Source organism: Protopterus annectens, chromosome 10.part0 (assembly GCF_019279795.1).
Source record: "Protopterus annectens isolate FY-2018-M chromosome 10.part0, PAN1.0, whole genome shotgun sequence".
Classification (NCBI taxonomy): domain Eukaryota; kingdom Metazoa; phylum Chordata; order Ceratodontiformes; family Protopteridae; genus Protopterus; species Protopterus annectens.
The window spans coordinates 1,680,044,424-1,680,063,808 of record NC_056744.1 but is presented as its reverse complement, the minus strand read 5'-3'; the positions used below and the strand labels follow the sequence as shown (position 1 = coordinate 1,680,063,808).

The 19,385-nt window shown below is 37.7% G+C and overlaps 1 protein-coding gene across 1 annotated transcript in view; it reads left to right on the top strand.

Moving 5' to 3' along the window:
* GPD1L (glycerol-3-phosphate dehydrogenase 1 like) overlaps positions 1-11,074 on the top strand; it is a 922,781-nt gene extending 911,707 nt beyond the window's left edge. The window contains exon 8 of the mRNA XM_044086437.1: positions 10,853-11,074. Coding sequence (XP_043942372.1) covers positions 10,853-10,949 — 97 coding nt within the window. The 3' untranslated portion in view covers positions 10,950-11,074. The remainder of the gene's footprint in view (positions 1-10,852) is intronic.
* The last annotated feature ends 8,311 nt before the right edge of the window (positions 11,075-19,385 follow it).

The window sequence follows — 19,385 nt, the reverse complement described above, 5'->3', positions numbered from 1 at the left end:
ACTAGTTGTTCCATGGCATTTGAGTTTATGAACTCCAGGAATCTTTGGGTTAGAGTGTTCGGGCTTGAGTAGTGTTCCCAGTCTATATTAGGGTAGTTGAAGTCACCTAGTATGATGGTGTTTGGAGATACATTTATCCCTCCAATGTTTTCAGGAAGGCCATGTGAGGTTCCTGAGTTTGAGAGGGTGGCCTGTAACATGCTACAAATTGCAGAGCAGTCTTGCCTATGGTTAATTGCACCTGGATGGTCTCCGATGCATCGTGCGTTGCCACCAACCTTGAGGTGTGGGTGTCCTTTATGAATATGGACACCCCCCCTCCTTTCTTGGTGTTGTCCGGATTTTGGGGCCGGAACGTATGATATGAGGTGAAACCTGTTAGTGCTGGGGTGCTCTCAGGAGCCTTGAACCAGGTTTCTGTCACAGCACAGACATCGATGTTCTCCATATTGAGAAGGGCCTCGAGTGCGTGCATCTTGAGATTGAGACTTCTGGCATTGAGCAGCATTACCCTTAGTTTTTTTCCTTTTGGTGTTCTAGGGTGGTAGGTTTAGAATTTGAGCCTTGCCTAAAAAAGGCACTATGGGGTGGCAAGAGCCTTTGCCAATATCCGGAAGCCCAGGGGTGACAGGTGCAAGCCATCCCTTGCGAAGCAGCGTGGCCTGTCCAGCATGTCATCCCAGGCAGACAGACATTGGATCCCCTTTGAATGACACCAGAATTTAAGCCAATTATTAAAGCTGATCATCTTATCACTGTATTGTGGCATCATTCTAGGTGAAGGTAGGATACTGCTCAAGGTCAGGGTCATACCTGCCTGGGCTACATAATCAGAGAGCTCCTCGACGTCCCTTTTCATGTAGTCCAAGGAGGTACGTCTCAGGTCGTTGACACCAGCGTGGACAATGACTGAGTCGTACTTGTACCTGCTGTTGAGAGACCTGAGTGCTTGCGTTATGTGGCGGATTCTAGCGCCCGACAGGCAGCTTACTGTGACCTTCTCCTTACTCAGTCTGGTGAGCGGACGCCAGTGTGTCTGACTATGGAATCACCAATGACAAGTGTGTCTGGCATTTTGTTTGGCCTTAAGGGCTGTGACTGTTTGACACTCTGACTGTGTGGTCTATGTGTTGCATGTGTTGGGTCGTGAGGTGGTAGTTGTTTGGGTGTCTGCTTTGGTGGCCTCTGCTGTTTTGGTAAATTTTTGATCAGAGCCTCCGAGTATGTCTTTGTGTGAGTATGTGTATGATTTGAAGTTGTGATGGTACCATGTGTGACTGGGTATGTATTGTGTGTGGTTGCCTTCTCCTCCTGTCTGGTCTTGCCAGTCCTATGTTGAGAGAGCTCAGCCTCCAGTTTGGCCGTATAGTTGCATCTCTCGCATGTATTTGTGTTTTGTGGGAGAAGGAGAGGATTGTCTGTGTACATGAGGCAATTGTAACATTGCCTCAGTATTCCCAGGTTCACCAGTTGAGCTGGAGAGGACACTAGCAACTGATCCCTCGACATACTAGAAGTAGTAGATAAAGAACTTTCAAAGGACTCGGGGGGAAGGGGGTTTTGGGCTGGTGGGGTACTATCTATAATAAGAGTGCTTTATCAAGGTGCAAGTACTGTAGGAGTAAGTGCTAGGCTTTACAGATAGAGAATAGTCTACTTGGGAATCAAGTAGAGATGAACTTTTCAGTTATAGGATATGCTGGTTAGATCAGCAGTACAGTTTAGCGTGTTTTATAGCAGGGGGCTGAAGGGAGCTAGGAATTGGCCCAAAACGACCAATGGACTACTAGTTTCTGGCTGAAACTTCACCAAATCGGACAAAAGGCCGCTCAGTGCTTCCCACTCCCACTGGTAAGCAAAGAAACTTCCCTCCTTCCTAATAAGGCAATGGATCAGTAACAGGAACTAAAAACAAAGCCCAGGGATCAGCAACTCTGAAACTGGACTACTCTAGTTCAGTAAAGTGGGAAAACAAGAGATTTTTTTGTTTTATTACAGAGATAAGGAAAAAACAGACAGTAAATGCTATAAATGCTGTAAATCGGCTAGCGCACTTTAGTGTGTAGCCTACAGAAACAATTTGCAACAATTAGTAACAAGCGCAATAAACAGTGTAAAATGCAGAAATCACTTAAAGTAGCAGTAAAACAGGCGAAATGCAGTCGCTAGCTTAATAACAGTGGGAAAGCCACAAAAATACTTATATCTGGTAGAAAGTCACTCTTTTAGCTCTCTGCTGCTTGGATCACTCTGCAGGCCACCACGAGGATCTGTGCAGAGTTGGTACAAGCTGGAAAACACGTGTTTAGCGTGTTTTATAGCAGGGGGCTGAAAGGAGCTAGGAATTGGCCCAAAACGACCAATAGACTACTAGTTTCTGGCTGAAACTTCACCAATTCGGACAAAAGGCTGCTCAGTGCTTCCCACTCCCACTGGTAAGCAAAGAAACTTCCTCCTTCCTAATAAGGCAATGGATCAGTAACAGGAACTAAAAACAAAGCCCAGGGATCAGCAACTCTGAAACTGGACTACTCTAGTTCAGTAAGGTGGGAAAACAAGAGATTTTTTTTTTTTTACAGAGACAAGGAAAAAACAGACAGTAAATGCTATAAATGCTTTTAAGTGGCTAGCACACTTGAGTGTGTTAGCCTACAGGTAAAATTAAGCAACAAATAACTTTTTAAGAGTGCAAAACAGTTAATCAACACAAAAACAGTTTAAATAGAATGCAGAGCTGTATAAACAGGCTAAGATGCAGTCGCTAAGCAGTAAATATTCAAAAAGCCAGAAAAAAATACTTAAATCAGTTATAGCAAATACAGTTATAACAAATGCTCTGAAATATACTGTATATTTCCAATATGTTTGAGAAGGACAGTCAGAACACAAGAAGGTTCAGGCGAAAAAGAAAAAAAAAGGTTTGTTTTACTTTTTGAAAAGGTAAAAAGGAGGAACAGAAGGCCTTATCAAATGTTCTCTCTGTATTAAGAAGAATGAGCTAATGACACTAGATTGGGAGGTGTGTCACAGTAGGGGCGGGCAACTGCAAAGCCACCAAGTATAAGAGCAAGACACCAACAGGGAGGGAGGGTGGGACAAAATAGCCTAAGACAACAAGCTATGAAAGTTTTTAAACAGAAAAAGATTTCTGAAGATTCTGAATAGACAAAGTGCTTTATATATATTAAATTATAAAAACAGTAATCTGTTAAAATAATCAAAAGATACTTATATTTTGTAGCTCAGTTGCGGTCAAACAACTTCTCCAGCCTGCACCAAAGACCAGAACAACAACTTTTTTTTTTTTTTTTTTTTTTTACAAGAACACAAAAGAACCAGCCCCCACTAGCCAAGAGATAATTACACAGAGTAAATGTTTCAGTTTATACAATAGCCTAAGACAACAAGCTATGAAAGTTTTTAAACAGAAAAGATTTCTGAAGATTCTGAATAGACAAAGTGCTTTATATATATTAAATTATAAAAACAGTAATCTGTTAAAATAATCAAAAGATACTTATATTTTGTAGCTCAGTTGCGGTCAAACAACTTCTCCAGCCTGCACCAAAGACCAGAACAACAACTTTTTTTTTTTTTTTTTTTTTTTTTACAAGAACACAAAAGAACCAGCCCCCACTAGCCAAGAGATAATTACACAGAGTAAATGTTTCAGTTTATACAATAGCCTAAGACAACAAGCTATGAAAGTTTTTAAACAGAAAAAGATTTCTGAAGATTCTGAATAGACAAAGTGCTTTATATATATATTAAATTATAAAAACAGTAATCTGTTAAAATAATCAAAAGATACTTATATTTTGTAGCTCAGTTGCGGTCAAACAACTTCTCCAGCCTGCACCAAAGACCAGAACAACAACTTTTTTTTTTTTTTTTTTTACAAGAACACAAAAGAACCAGCCCCCACTAGCCAAGAGATAATTACACAGAGTAAATGTTTCAGTTTATACAATAGCCTAAGACAACAAGCTATGAAAGTTTTTAAACAGAAAAAGATTTCTGAAGATTCTGAATAGACAAAGTGCTTTATATATATTAAATTATAAAAACAGTAATCTGTTAAAATAATCAAAAGATACTTATATTTTGTAGCTCAGTTGCGGTCAAACAACTTCTCCAGCCTGCACCAAAGACCAGAACAACAACTTTTTTTTTTTTTTTTTTTTTTTTTACAAGAACACAAAAGAACCAGCCCCCACTAGCCAAGAGATAATTACACAGAGTAAATGTTTCAGTTTATACAATAGCCTAAGACAACAAGCTATGAAAGTTTTAAACAGAAAAAGATTTCTGAAGATTCTGAATAGACAAAGTGCTTTATATATATTAAATTATAAAAACAGTAATCTGTTAAAATAATCAAAAGATACTTATATTTTGTAGCTCAGTTGCGGTCAAACAACTTCTCCAGCCTGCACCAAAGACCAGAACAACAACTTTTTTTTTTTTTTTTTTTTTTTTTACAAGAACACAAAAGAACCAGCCCCCACTAGCCAAGAGATAATTACACAGAGTAAATGTTTCAGTTTATACAATAGCCTAAGACAACAAGCTATGAAAGTTTTAAACAGAAAAAGATTTCTGAAGATTCTGAATAGACAAAGTGCTTTATATATATTAAATTATAAAACAGTAATCTGTTAAAATAATCAAAAGATACTTATATTTTGTAGCTCAGTTGGTCAAACAACTTCTCCAGCCTGCACCAAAGACCAGAACAACAACTTTTTTTTTTTTTTTTTTTTTTACAAGAACACAAAAGAACCAGCCCCCACTAGCCAAGAGATAATTACACAGAGTAAATGTTTCAGTTTATACAATAGCCTAAGACAACAAGCTATGAAAGTTTTAAACAGAAAAAGATTTCTGAAGATTCTGAATAGACAAAGTGCTTTATATATATTAAATTATAAAACAGTAATCTGTTAAAATAATCAAAAGATACTTATATTTTGTAGCTCAGTTGCGGTCAAACAACTTCTCCAGCCTGCACCAAAGACCAGAACAACAACTTTTTTTTTTTTTTTTTTTTTACAAGAACACAAAAGAACCAGCCCCCACTAGCCAAGAGATAATTACACAGAGTAAATGTTTCAGTTTATACAATAGCCTAAGACAACAAGCTATGAAAGTTTTTAAACAGAAAAAGATTTCTGAAGATTCTGAATAGACAAAGTGCTTTATATATATTAAATTATAAAAACAGTAATCTGTTAAAATAATCAAAAGATACTTATATTTTGTAGCTCAGTTGCGGTCAAACAACTTCTCCAGCCTGCACCAAAGACCAGAACAACAACTTTTTTTTTTTTTTTTTACAAGAACACAAAAGAACCAGCCCCCACTAGCCAAGAGATAATTACACAGAGTAAATGTTTCAGTTTATACAATAGCCTAAGACAACAAGCTATGAAAGTTTTTAAACAGAAAAAGATTTCTGAAGATTCTGAATAGACAAAGTGCTTTATATATATTAAATTATAAAAACAGTAATCTGTTAAAATAATCAAAAGATACTTATATTTTGTAGCTCAGTTGCGGTCAAACAACTTCTCCAGCCTGCACCAAAGACCAGAACAACAACTTTTTTTTTTTTTTTTTTTTTTTTTTTACAAGAACACAAAAGAACCAGCCCCCACTAGCCAAGAGATAATTACACAGAGTAAATGTTTCAGTTTATACAATAGCCTAAGACAACAAGCTATGAAAGTTTTTAAACAGAAAAAGATTTCTGAAGATTCTGAATAGACAAAGTGCTTTATATATATTAAATTATAAAAACAGTAATCTGTTAAAATAATCAAAAGATACTTATATTTTGTAGCTCAGTTCTTGGTCAAACAACTTCTCCAGCCTGCACCAAAGACCAGAACAACAACTTTTTTTTTTTTTTTTTTTTTTTTACAAGAACACAAAAGAACCAGCCCCCACTAGCCAAGAGATAATTACACAGAGTAAATGTTTCAGTTTATACAATAGCCTAAGACAACAAGCTATGAAAGTTTTTAAACAGAAAAAGATTTCTGAAGATTCTGAATAGACAAAGTGCTTTATATATATTAAATTATAAAAACAGTAATCTGTTAAAATAATCAAAAGATACTTATATTTTGTAGCTCAGTTGTGGTCAAACAACTTCTCCAGCCTGCACCAAAGACCAGAACAACAACTTTTTTTTTTTTTTTTTTTTACAAGAACACAAAAGAACCAGCCCCCACTAGCCAAGAGATAATTACACAGAGTAAATGTTTCAGTTTATACAATAGCCTAAGACAACAAGCTATGAAAGTTTTTAAACAGAAAAAGATTTCTGAAGATTCTGAATAGACAAAGTGCTTTATATATATTAAATTATAAAACAGTAATCTGTTAAAATAATCAAAAGATACTTATATTTTGTAGCTCAGTTGCGGTCAAACAACTTCTCCAGCCTGCACCAAAGACCAGAACAACAACTTTTTTTTTTTTTTTTTTTTTTACAAGAACACAAAAGAACCAGCCCCCACTAGCCAAGAGATAATTACACAGAGTAAATGTTTCAGTTTATACAATAGCCTAAGACAACAAGCTATGAAAGTTTTTAAACAGAAAAAGATTTCTGAAGATTCTGAATAGACAAAGTGCTTTATATATATTAAATTATAAAAACAGTAATCTGTTAAAATAATCAAAAGATACTTATATTTTGTAGCTCAGTTGCGGTCAAACAACTTCTCCAGCCTGCACCAAAGACCAGAACAACAACTTTTTTTTTTTTTTTTTTTTTTTTTTTTTACAAGAACACAAAAGAACCAGCCCCCACTAGCCAAGAGATAATTACTCAGAGTAAATGTTTCAGTTTATACAATAGCCTAAGACAACCAGCTATGAAAGTTTTTAAACAGAAAAAGATTTCTGAAGATTCTGAATAGACAAAGTGCTTTATATATATTAAATTATAAAAACAGTAATCTGTTAAAATAATCAAAAGATACTTATATTTTGTAGCTCAGTTGCGGTCAAACAACTTCTCCAGCCTGCACCAAAGAATACCTCCAAGTAATATTCTACATAAATGCTTTGTATTTGTGTAATATTGAAAACTGTGGGGGCTAAATGTAGTTATGTAATACCTCCAAGTAATATTCTGCATAAATGCTTTGTATTTGTGTAATATTGAAAACTGTTGGGGGGGGGGTTGTTTTTTTTAGCTGTATATGTATTGGTACTGTGGAGCTTTTCTCCCTGGGCCTACAGTGAAAACAGGTCTTTCCTCAGACTATCCCAGTCATATGGATACTGTATTTATAGCTGGCACTTGGCTAGAGCGTCTTCTGGGTGGAGACATGCGTGAATGGGCGTACCTTCGATGAAGGTTGTGCGTCAGGGCTGGTAACTCGACACGTAAAAATCAACTACCAATCATTAGCAGACCGGAGTTCCGCTGTGGCGACCCCTAACCGGGAAAAGCCGAAAGATGCAAACAAACATGTCAAGGCAACGTAGAAGACCCGTATAAACGTAGACGTTCTGTGTTTTTTATCCTTATACCTCACACCTGCCCATGTGTACAAGTAAAGTGCATCTTCTGGGTAAAGATGAGCATGTCACAGTTGTATTTGTGATGCTCATGTTGTCAAGACGTGCTACCTTTCATGTTAGTGACAGTGTTTCTAAACTTTGGTTTCATCAGAAATTTAACTTTCCTGAATCTACAGAGACTCTGGGGAAAACAGTGAATATGTAGAGCAGCTGATGATGTACATGGGAGAAAGTAAGGGGATACAGCTCAAAGAAGTGTGTTTTTTTTTTTTTTTTTTTGCATTTTTCATTGATTGTTTTTCTGAGAGTAAAGCTTAAGATAGTATGGCCAAGTATAACTTGATTAACCAGGATTCATTATACATTTATATGATGGCAGACTGTTCTCACAATATATAGATGAATCTGTTAACTTATACAGCTGTGGTGGCAGGCACCTTAATGAAACTGTGAAAGATTTAACTAAGGGATTAAAAGGACTCTTACCAGAGCTGTTGGATGCTGCTGTAAGCAATGTTGGGGAATTAACTTTTCATTTCTTCCAAATTACCTAAACACTAAGAGGCATCTAGCAGGAATGGAAAGTTAGGGCTTGTTTGGACTCCACGGCATAGAAGGATGGAGCCCTGGTAGTAACTCAGATGCCTGAGATTCAGTTAGGAGTCTGGCGGAGAGGAGAAGGCGTGAAAGGAGCATAACCTGCTTGCTTCTCCTGTTGGGATAGGAATGGTAACACAAACTTAGGGAGCACACTGCATAGCTGTGATGGTGGTGGCTTGAAAAAACACCTCCCATTCTTCAAGAAGAGTGGGGCTGCATGAAGGGAAATGCCCTTTGTGGAAGTAAGGGGATGTCCTTCATAACTAGCCCTTTGTGAAAGCAAGGGAATGTCCTTCACAGTTAACCCATTGCTGACCTCCTTTATACTTATGCCAATTACACCCAGGGAGGTTTGGGCTGCAAAAACAGAAGAAATGGCAATACCCCCCCATGACAGTCTGAATGATGGCCCTTCCCAGGTGACCCTCATCCTGGTGATGAGAAATTAATAGCACAGCTAGCCTGAATGAGGCTGATGATTGACAAGTTGTGTGTGTGTGTGTGTGTGTGGGGGGGGGGGTAGAGAAAAAACAGTTATTGTTTAAGTGTGAATCCTAATTTTTTTTCCAAACCATTGCCTGTTTGACTGTAGTTATGGACTCGGTGTAGAAATGTGGTTTTGTAAAATGCAGAACATCAAGGACTATTTTCACTGATAACATCCTTGCAACTCTGATTTGTGTGACTTAACTCCTAACTTCTCTTGTTTGAGAATGTATGCAGTTATTCCATATGTAAGTGCCCAGTGCTGTAGCTTGTAATAAGGTGCTACAGGACTATACCTCAACCCCATTTTTTAGAAAAAAATATATTGCTGTGTGGTTATAATAAATAATTAAAAAGATGGATACTCTGATCCAGTGTCAGATCTTTGGGCAGTGCATTCCCAATCTTTGCATTCTTTGTAACTATGACATTGAGACAGTCACAGAGCTATGTACCTGATATAACAGTAACAGCCCTGTTGATACACACGCACAAACAAACAAGCATAGAATTTTCTCTCTCTCTCTCTCTTTCATTCTCTCTTTTCCCACCATTCCCCCTCTCTCACTCCAAAGGAGCAGAAAACATTAAAATAAAGAAATCATTCCATTCCAAAATTAGTGTCTGTGTTTGCATAAAAGGAAGCTTTTAACACTGCAGCGGCTCAAGGATTTGCACACTTCTGCTAAGTCAATTTTCCTATATAATTCTTGAGTAATTTACACTGGTGTCTATCCACGTTCTCACTGTCATATGCATGAATGACGTATCAAACATAACACAGTCCACTTCCTGTCAGGGGCAGAATGAAAGAACTGACTTGATACCTACTTGGTGAAGTGAAGTGGTTTGTGATTCCTGAAATATTTTGCACTGTCAAACATTGCAGGAGTAGCACACATTTTGATTAGGAACAGAACATGGAGCTTACATTTCCTATGCTGTCTCCTTAAATGTAAAGCAAAAATATCTAAAAGTTCAATGAGGAACTCAGGTAAATAATTTAATACAGTCGCCACTAAGAAATTACAGAAGAAGAAACAAGTAAAGAAGACTTCACAGCAGATGCTTGCTACCTAACCTTTTGGGGAGCAAAAATGAAAAGGGGTTGCTACACTTTTTGTTTGAATTAGTAACACTTTTAATGGACTTTGCCTTAATGGCAAACATATTTAAACATGCTTGTAGCTAGAGGGCTCCTTCAAATATCAAAGATTATATGGACAACCTTGGTAATGGTTACTCTTTAAATGGTGGTGAGGTCTGTCTAAGTTAATTTCTGTTCATATGTCAGTTATAGAGGAGTCGTGGTAAGATTTAACAAATTGTGGTGTATGTTGGTGTTTCCAGCACTATGTACATATTCAGAAATTCTTGCAAGTCCTTACCTTTATATAAGCTATATAGTACAAATGTTCATGCTGTAAGTTGACATTCTTGGCTGTTGGGCCATATATGCAAACTAGCTCATGTAACATAATACTGACCTTGTTGCAGAATGTTTGTCTTTTGCCTTACTTATGTAGACAGAGTTTATAGCAGGGTAAGTTGGAGTGGATGTGAAAAATCCCTGAATTTAGTCATATGGAAAATTAATTAACAATTAGCTGATGATACTTCAGTGAACAGCAGTAGATTTAGAACTGCTCTACTGCAAGACAGTCTGAACAGTATGAAACACACACACACAGCCCTCATGACTGTCCATATAAATATCTGCCTTTGAGCAGTAACATTCAAATATGCAAATGAACCACCCTGTACCTGTGTTCAGAGATGCAGCTCAGTGAATGATGGGTGCTTACTATGTTGTATTCTGCTCGAGCCTTCCAGCTTACTTCCATATTTTCCTGGACACTGTGGGATAGTTGGGAACACAGTTCTGTTTTATCAAGTCAGTCATTTATTTCTGAGGGAAATATCATTACGCTTAATATGTTTTAGTTTGAACTGTTTTTTTTTTTTTTTTTCATTATTAGAGGCTTCCTGTACTTTTTTCTTCTTGTGGGATAGATTCACTGGTTAAGAGCTTCTCCTGTCCTGTATCAGTATTACATTTTAAACCATTGTACACTTCTAAGAGGTAATAAATAGGTGGGCAGCTGTATGAGGACAGGACATAAGCTGGAGGAAGCATCTTGCATTCTGTTATTAGGCCATGCAGCCCAGCAAAATACATTTCCATTGCCACTACTGAATCTAATGAATTTCATCATTGTTTTTCTAGGTTTCCTTTATTTACCGCTGTCTATCAGATCTGCTATGAAGGAAGACCAGTCAAAGAGATGTTATCCTGCCTTCAGAGTCATCCAGAACACATGTAAAAACATTAGTAAGGAAAAATCCCGGAGAAGCAGGCCATTGCCCTGCTTTCTACATCTGCAGAGTGAAGTCTTGAATTTCATCAGGCACTGCTAACTAAATAAACTCTGGTTTCTTGGTAACTATAGCAACCCAAACAGTGGAGGCTTTATGGCTTTCAGGACTGTTTGCTTTGATATCAAGAGTGTTTAAACTGTACTGTTACACAACTGACTATGGTAATGAAATTTATTGGGTAACATTTTATATATATATATATATATATATATATATATATATATATATATATATATTCTTAGGGTAGTTCTGTACTTAACTTGTGTAATGTAGTTTTTATAACCTATGCTTCCATTGTCAGCAATTTCATATGTGCCATCTCAGGATTACGTGTAAGCATTTTTCTCATCTCTGCCAGATGATCTGCACATGACAGAAAAGGAAGACTGCAAACGCATATCAGGAAGGATCTGCCATAATCTGTGTTTGGCATCCATCCACAAGAAATGGAAATGTAGGTTTCTTGTAAATGAAACTGATAAAGAAGGCAAACATTTTCTTTCCATCAAACCAAGAAGTGTTATAGGTCATCTGGTAGTCCACAAAATCTAAGAAAAACTAATTTACTCATGTAGTTGAGCCATCTTGTTATACATTTGATATATGTGGTTCACTAACCATGTTACTGACTGCAGGCCTTCATGAAAACGATTTATCCTAGTGAAAACTAAATTATTGCTGAAACATCAGTGATTTGTTGCTGCTATACAAAGAGCTAAAGCCGTGTAGTTTTTACTGTCTTTGCATCAGAAGGTTAACTAGAAAATGGAAGGTCATTTTGTGGTTTTAACATTGTAAATCCAGTTCAGGTACATTGATAATCAACTAAATATGAACCATTTGGAGTTGCTCATAATTACTGCAAAAGGTCATTGAACAAATATATTACACCCAGCAGGAGTCATAATGCTATAAACTTATAAAGTCACTTGTCATTCAGCAATCCTTCCTCGTACACAGACTGTTATAAGAGCAAAATAAACTACAAATTCATTTATCAAAAAAAAAAATCAACTCAAAAAATTGTCACTAACTCAAAAACCCAGCACAGAACTTCCAAGAATACCTTAAATCGTATATTATATATCAAGTTTAATGTAAGACATAGAAAGAAAATAGTTTTTTTTTTCTAAGCAAGTCTGAACTTATTAACAAAACATGTAAAAACTTTATCAGCAAAGCAAATCAAGCTAATGAAATGCTGGTACAGACCTGGTGGGTACAAATAATTTGAGAAGAATGTGTAATAGATTAAAAAAAACTCTTCAGCAATTTATTGCAGCTTGAGAGCAAACACTTAAGCACTAACCCAAAAACTACCCCTTCAACTAATCCTAACCCTACACCTTACCTTAATATAAAACCTTCCTGTAACACTAGCAGTATTCAGATCAATTTAAGGCTACTGTTACAGGGGGGTTTAGTGCTATTAACAGGAGAGGAAGTAATTTTCCTTTCTCGATATATTGTATTTCATTATTTGTCGTATTTGATATTCTGTATGTTCAAACATATTTTTTTTGTTTTCACATCGATATTAAGTACATTCGAGCATACAAAATAGAACTATATTATATTATATATATATATATATATATATATATATATATATATATATATATATATAGGAGTGCTATAGAATCCTGAAAGGCCAAAATCCTGAAAGTTCAAAATACTGAAAACTCAAAATACTGAAAACACACAGGATACCAGCACTCACTATATTCCAGCACAAGTACATACAGAAACATATTACCCTTCAACTATATGAACTCCGAGATTGCACTTCACTACACTAAGTGCAATCTTGGAGTTGATATATTTAAGTAGCAGGGAGTGTGGGGGAGCAGCCCCCCTGCTTATACTTGGAGAACAGTAATATAGTTTGTGTTTTATTTGTTTCTGTATGTACTTGTGCTGGAATATAGTGAGTGTTGGCATCCTGTGTGTTTTCAGGATTTTGAGTTTTCAGTATTTTGAATTTCAGGATTTTGGTCTTCAGGATTTTGGGCTTTCAGGATTCTGTAGTGCTCCTACACATATATATATTTATATATATATATATATATATCTATATATATATATATATATATATATATATTTTTGTATGTATGTGTGTGTGAGTTGATTGTTCTGCAGTGTTTCTTAGGTGTCAGGTACAGTTATTAAACACAGTGAGTACACAGGAGGCTTGGTCTTTGATAAGCTCTCACAGATAATGACGTGCATTAATGAGTACCACAGGATATTTGCTTGCTTGGTCATCTTTACAGTGAGCTGTGATGTGACAATTGAATTGAATGGGTTCAGAATAATAATTTGCTTCAAATTTGTTATATTAGTTTATGCGATACGGTGAGCATTGCTACTTGCAGGAGTTGTGGGAGAGGGGGTGCTTGCCTCCACTTAAAGACAAAATAAAGAAGCTTATTGATTTGAGAACATTTGACTGGATAATCTTGTCAGATCATAGATCACTATAAATTAGTTGATGGGTGTGTACCAAATCAAAAAAAGTCAGAGTACTCTTGTACTCTTTTTGAGACAGATGCATATGACAATGCATAAACATGCACAGACACACGCGCGCACACGCGCACACACACACACACACACACACACACACACACACACACACATGCAGCTATGCTGTCTACTTCTAGCCAATTATTGGCCATCAGACAGCACAATGAGCACAAGATGAGACTGTGAAGTTTTGACAGGTGTTCAGTGAGCAAGAATGCCAACTTTATTACATCCTGCAGGTAGTTGTAATCTGGAGTTTGTACCTTATCTCATCAAAGTCAGTAAAATTCTTCTTCCCTAGTCATTCTTCCATCTCTCCATCTGTCCCCACATCTTACATATGTGCCTGTTGACTACAGAAGGAAAGAGCACTTGTCTGAGTAGTCTGCCCTTAGTAAGCAGTCAGTAAATGGCTGCTCCTGCTATGCTCACATGCCTTTCCTCTCTGTTTTTCTACATCCTCCTGAATTCATCTACTGAGTTAGGTTTCACAACCACTTGTCAAGTGTTGCTGTTTCTAGTGCAGTCTTGTACAAGTTGTTTGCTTCTGTCTGTAATCATGGCTTCTGTAATTCGTTTGCCCTTTCCTCCTTGAATGTAGGAATGCTGCAGAGCATCTAAAATATGCTGAAGTTCCCTATAATCACCATGCCCTCATTTTTTTCTGCTAGCCCCATCCTCTCTTATTGGTGTATTAAGCAGTCAAGAGATAATATTTATCCACCAGGTCTTGCCTTCCCTTTGTTCTTTACCTTCCCTTTGTTGTTAGTAGAGCTACACTTACCCTAACAATTGCTTCTAGTTGGGATTGCTCTACATGTTCATTGTGTCCCTCTATAACTTTACCTTTCTTCTCTTATGTAGAGCGTCACCCCTCTCATCCAGATTTGTACAGTCTCACTTTCCAGAATACTTTGTACCTAAGCATTAGCTTGTTCTTTTTCCGTTTTTCACTGGACCAAGATTTTCATATGGGTGTTACGTCAAGTCACTATTCATTAAAGAGCACCTATAGCTTTCTCATCTTCTTTCCCACGTTCCTCATACTATGCAGCAATATTCTCCACTCCTTTGTTCCTTCTCTATCTCGACCTTCTTATTTTTTCATACTATGTTTCTCCCCTTCTTCCTTTTACCACTCTGCTCCCTCTCAATGGTACCAGCTTTTTTGTGTGCTATCCTCACTTTCTGTCTTAGTGTAAAGGTGCATTTTTGCAGGCGTATCTTGAGCTCTGGCAAGGCTGCCTTTTCTGGACTACATACAGTGTCCTTAACATATAGTTTTTCTCTGCCACAGGTGTCACCCCATTCTCATGCTGTCCCATACCTCTGCTTGTTCCTTGAGTTCCACAGCCAGTAGTTGTTTCCCTAATTCTTTATGCCTTTCCCAACTCTGCTGAATGTACTACTTTTTATCCTAAACCATGCATGTGCTACCAACCTTTCTAGCCCTCCTTACTGCCTCCTTCACTGTCCCACTCAACAAGTCATTTGTAGTCTGCATTTCACATGCACACACTGCAGTGTTTGACTCCTATAGTTACTTTTTGGCTCATCTTTACAGTTATCCTTTACTCCATCAGGACAGCATTGTAGCTCAGTAATTAAGATCTGTATATGCCACACAGTGCCATGTTCTAGGATTCATTCCAGACAGTGGTCACTGTGTTTCCAAAGTATGAATGTTCTTCCAGTGCCTGTATGAGTTTTCTCTGAGTACTCAGGTTTCCTCTCCCCTCTTAAAAACATTGTGGGTGAATGCCTACTCTAAAATGGCTAATTATGTTATGCTTACCCTTGCTTTGTGGCCTGAGTCATGGCTGAAAAGGGATATTTCAGTGATTTAATACATGAAATATTAGAACTAAAATACCATCCTTAGAACCACAAGACTACTCCCTTCTGTCTTTCTTCCCATTCCAGTGGTGCTGGTAATTGTAATTGAGTCTCCAACTGCTAATATGCTCCCTGCTAAACTCAGGCTAGCTCTTCTCTCCCCTGTGCTCCATAATCTGTCTGTGCTGTTCCTCATCCCTGTCACGTCTTCCTTGCTAGTCTTTCTATCCACTGCACTTCCTGTACTCACTTCTTTACCTGCATCCCCTGGCCCAGTGTTCCATTCCACATTGTTTTCCCTTTGATTCTTACTTTCTCCTGTTTATTTATTTTACATACACTTTATCAACTGTGTTAGTTCCAGTAGGCCAATGGCCTATTTTTACAGGAGACCCAAGGTGGTATTCATACTGAGTAGGGTAAATTTAGCCAGAACAGCAGGGAATTTCCCCTACTCTTTTCAATAAGTGCTGTGGAGTCTTTTGCATTCACCTTAGCTACCACCAAATCTGGCGGATGGGGCCACAGTTTAACTTGTTATCTGCAGGATGGCATACCCGGGAGTGCTGCACTGCAGTGCCAGTATTAGAAGATTAATCCACCTAAATGCTATGGAAGTAGACCCCACAACCTTCTGATCTTCCAGCCCCAAAGGCGAATGTGCTGCCTGTTGAGCAACAGACACTGCCAGGTGGCTTTACTGCTTGAGTTTTTACTGCCTGCATAATTTGTTCTTAATGCCCCTACCTTTTCCATCCACTCACTCTCTCCCTCTCTCCCTTGTTCACTCTGTCCATTTCCTCGTTTGTCATCCATGGGTTGATAGATGTATACTAGGCTAACAACCTCTGAGGCCTTTATAAGCATAGCCACACAACTCAAATGTATCCCACGAGTTATTTGGCCTTAAAGGGGTGATAATGTGGAGAGGTACTGGTGGTGGAGAAGATAAGAGTCATTCAGTTCACTAATCTTTGTCACCCTTTCTGCTGCCTCCTCTGGGCACTTTTCTTTGATCTGAGGATTTGATACCTTATTATATTGTTTTGCTAGTTGCTAACCTCTGACCTCACTTCTTTCTGACCTAGAATGATTCTGATTAGTTAAGATCTTTAATATTTGTACTTACATTTTTTCCCTTTGTATAACACATTTGTACTTTGTCTTTTTATGTATTTCCAATAACTGTTTTTATCCTCTGGAGCTTTTCTCCCCGGGCCTCCACTGAAAATGGACATTAATCCAGCTGGACTAGCCCGGTCAACAAATGTAAAATAAATAAATAAATAAATAAAATCTGCTTCCTGCTTTTCTCACTCATACTTGCCTGTCAGGTGTCTGTTTATGCCTTCTTATATTCCCAACTTTTGCCTGTTTTCCCTGTACCCCCAGTTCTGTCTAGAATTTCCATTCACTTTTATCCCATCCTCCACCAGTACATCTCTGTACTCTCAATCCCTGTCCAAATGATCTGTAACAATAGCTATGTGTTCCTTCTTGTCTTCCTGCTATTCGCCTGGCTTACAGCCCCTGCTGAATTCCTGCTCTGCTGTTAAAGGCCATTACCCCATTTCAGCTAAATGGCCTAGATCCTCAGTTCTCTTGTCTTTCTATATAACCTCTACTCTCCCTCTCCTTGTATCTTTTGACCAACAGATTGAGCCCCCACATGAAAGGTATGAAAGGTCCATTGATCACCCTGCTTACACATATTCTGAGCACATCACTGTTTTCCACCTTCTATTGCTCATGCTGAAATCTTTAATAACCAACCATCTGGTTCATAACTAGCTGGCTCCTCCTGTCTACTTCTACCCAGTAGTCATCTGTTGTTTGGCATGGGACAGTGTCACTTCAGGAAGTATCAGGGCAGACTGAGGTCCAGCACCAAAAAGTACTTTTGATTTCCGGATACTACTTAAAGGTGCTGTTTTATACATTTAACAGTAAAACATAGGTAAACACTTGATTCTCACCTCATATTTTCATCCTTTTTAACTTTTAATACCTCTTTCCTCACTCCTTATCTCTGTTGTTATGACTACATCACACTGGAATTATGCCCCTCTCTAACCTGCATGGTAAAGGAGATCTTTTACAATGCAGAAAAATAAAGCTTTGTTTTATGTAATCAGTAATCATGGAAGCATGGTTTTCTCCATAATTCTACTTACCCTTCTCTCTCTGTCTTGACATTTTTATCACGGAAATTTGTTTTTGAGGAAGAGACAATTATGAAGAAGCCCTTTCAAGATTTTTTTTGTAGGGGTTGGAAACCACACTGAATTTAAAATTGCATCCAGAAAAAAAGAAGGTTATTACCTCTCTGTATTCCTCCCTTATTAGACCTATGATTGAGTATAATGCCCCATTTAGTATGTACCTCTCCAAAAACCTGCACCAACTGGAAAGGCCAACAAAATACCTCACAAAGAGAATCCATGGCCTCCAACACCTATCCTGTGTGGACAGGCTTAAATCACTGTCACTCTACTCACCTACAAGGCAATATCGGACCCTACCCTGCTAGAGATGCTCCATATCTGCATATCTGCAAGTCTAAATCCTTGCGTATTACCCACTCAGTAGGCCTAAATCTAATATGTGACATCAACAAAACCTGCTGGAGAGACAGGTTTGTCTCCCATAGGCTGTCCTGTCTCTGGAATAGACTTCCCATACATGTCAAACGGAATATCTCACTGGACCTCTTCAAACACAACCTTGATGAGTGGATGGGAAACCATAAGTTTGTCCCAGGGGTTCCACCTTTGTCCCTCATTGACAGGGGCTACAGGTGCTGACTGAGGTTTCTTTTTTGGGGATAAACTCTTGGCTAGGCTTATAAGGGTCCCAGGGCCATTAGCCTAGCAACCTCCTATGATCCTATAATCAGCAGAAGCCTTCTGTTAACATTATGTCTCATTTAAAAAAGAACATTGAGTACATACAGATGTCTGTTTGGGTACAACTTTCCTATTCTCGAGGTGTATTTTGTTTTCTCTTACAAACTCAGGTTTTCAAGTGAGCCAGTTATGAAGTCTGTTTAAAAATACTGTTTTAACATGGCCACATTTTCTCTGTTTTGAAATGCTGTTAAAACACTGTCTCATGCATTCTGCTTAGAAATGCCTTTTAAATGCTGTCAAATTTGTGGAAAGCTGCTGTTCTCAGCTGGCTGAAATTGTATGATCACCTTTTCCCTTAGTCAACTAACATGGAGAGAGGGAACACATGAAGATAGTTAGACATCACATCGGTACTAGTAATGCCATTTACTTTACAATGAATAATAATCCTGATACTGTTGAACTCCTAGGATCCATAAATGAAACAGGTTTCATTTAATTTGTTAAATTCACATTTGTTGGAAAAAAGGAATCAAGTGCTACTGTCACTCTCTGCCTATATATACATTTAATAATAAAGTAGGCCACCGGACATAAGTGCCCTTCTACAGGAGTGACCCAGGGGCACTATTTGATAAAGTGACTCGCTCAGAGTCGCATAGTAGGCAAATAGAGGTGAAAGGAATTAAACCCTGTGCCCTTAATTACAGGAAGCAGCTCGTTGCCTTAGTCCTCTGCACTGTTAGTCAATTCTTTTTCATCAAAAGTTATTTTTTTTGCAATGTTTTTGAGTTAAGTGCATAGTCTGCTGAGAAAATATGTTGTTTAAATGTTGTATTTTGAGTTTGCTCATTTTGTTACACAAGTAGTAATTTTAAAAATGTTGTACTGCTGTTTCAATGTAGCAGCAAGATTGCCGGACAGTGGGGCGCCTCCCCCGACTGTTATATAACTGCCAAGTTAGTATACTTAGAGCTGCAGGGGAGTGAAGGGTGCAGGAATGATGCCCCATGCAAAAAAAAAATGATTTGTGAATTTTATCTCCATTTTTTAAAAAAAAAAATCTGCAGAGCTCTTTATTATTTTCTTTCTATAACTACATCCTTATTTTTTTTAATCTCTATCCAAATAGCTAAGCGATCAGGAAAAACACTAGAAATAACCCCCTTT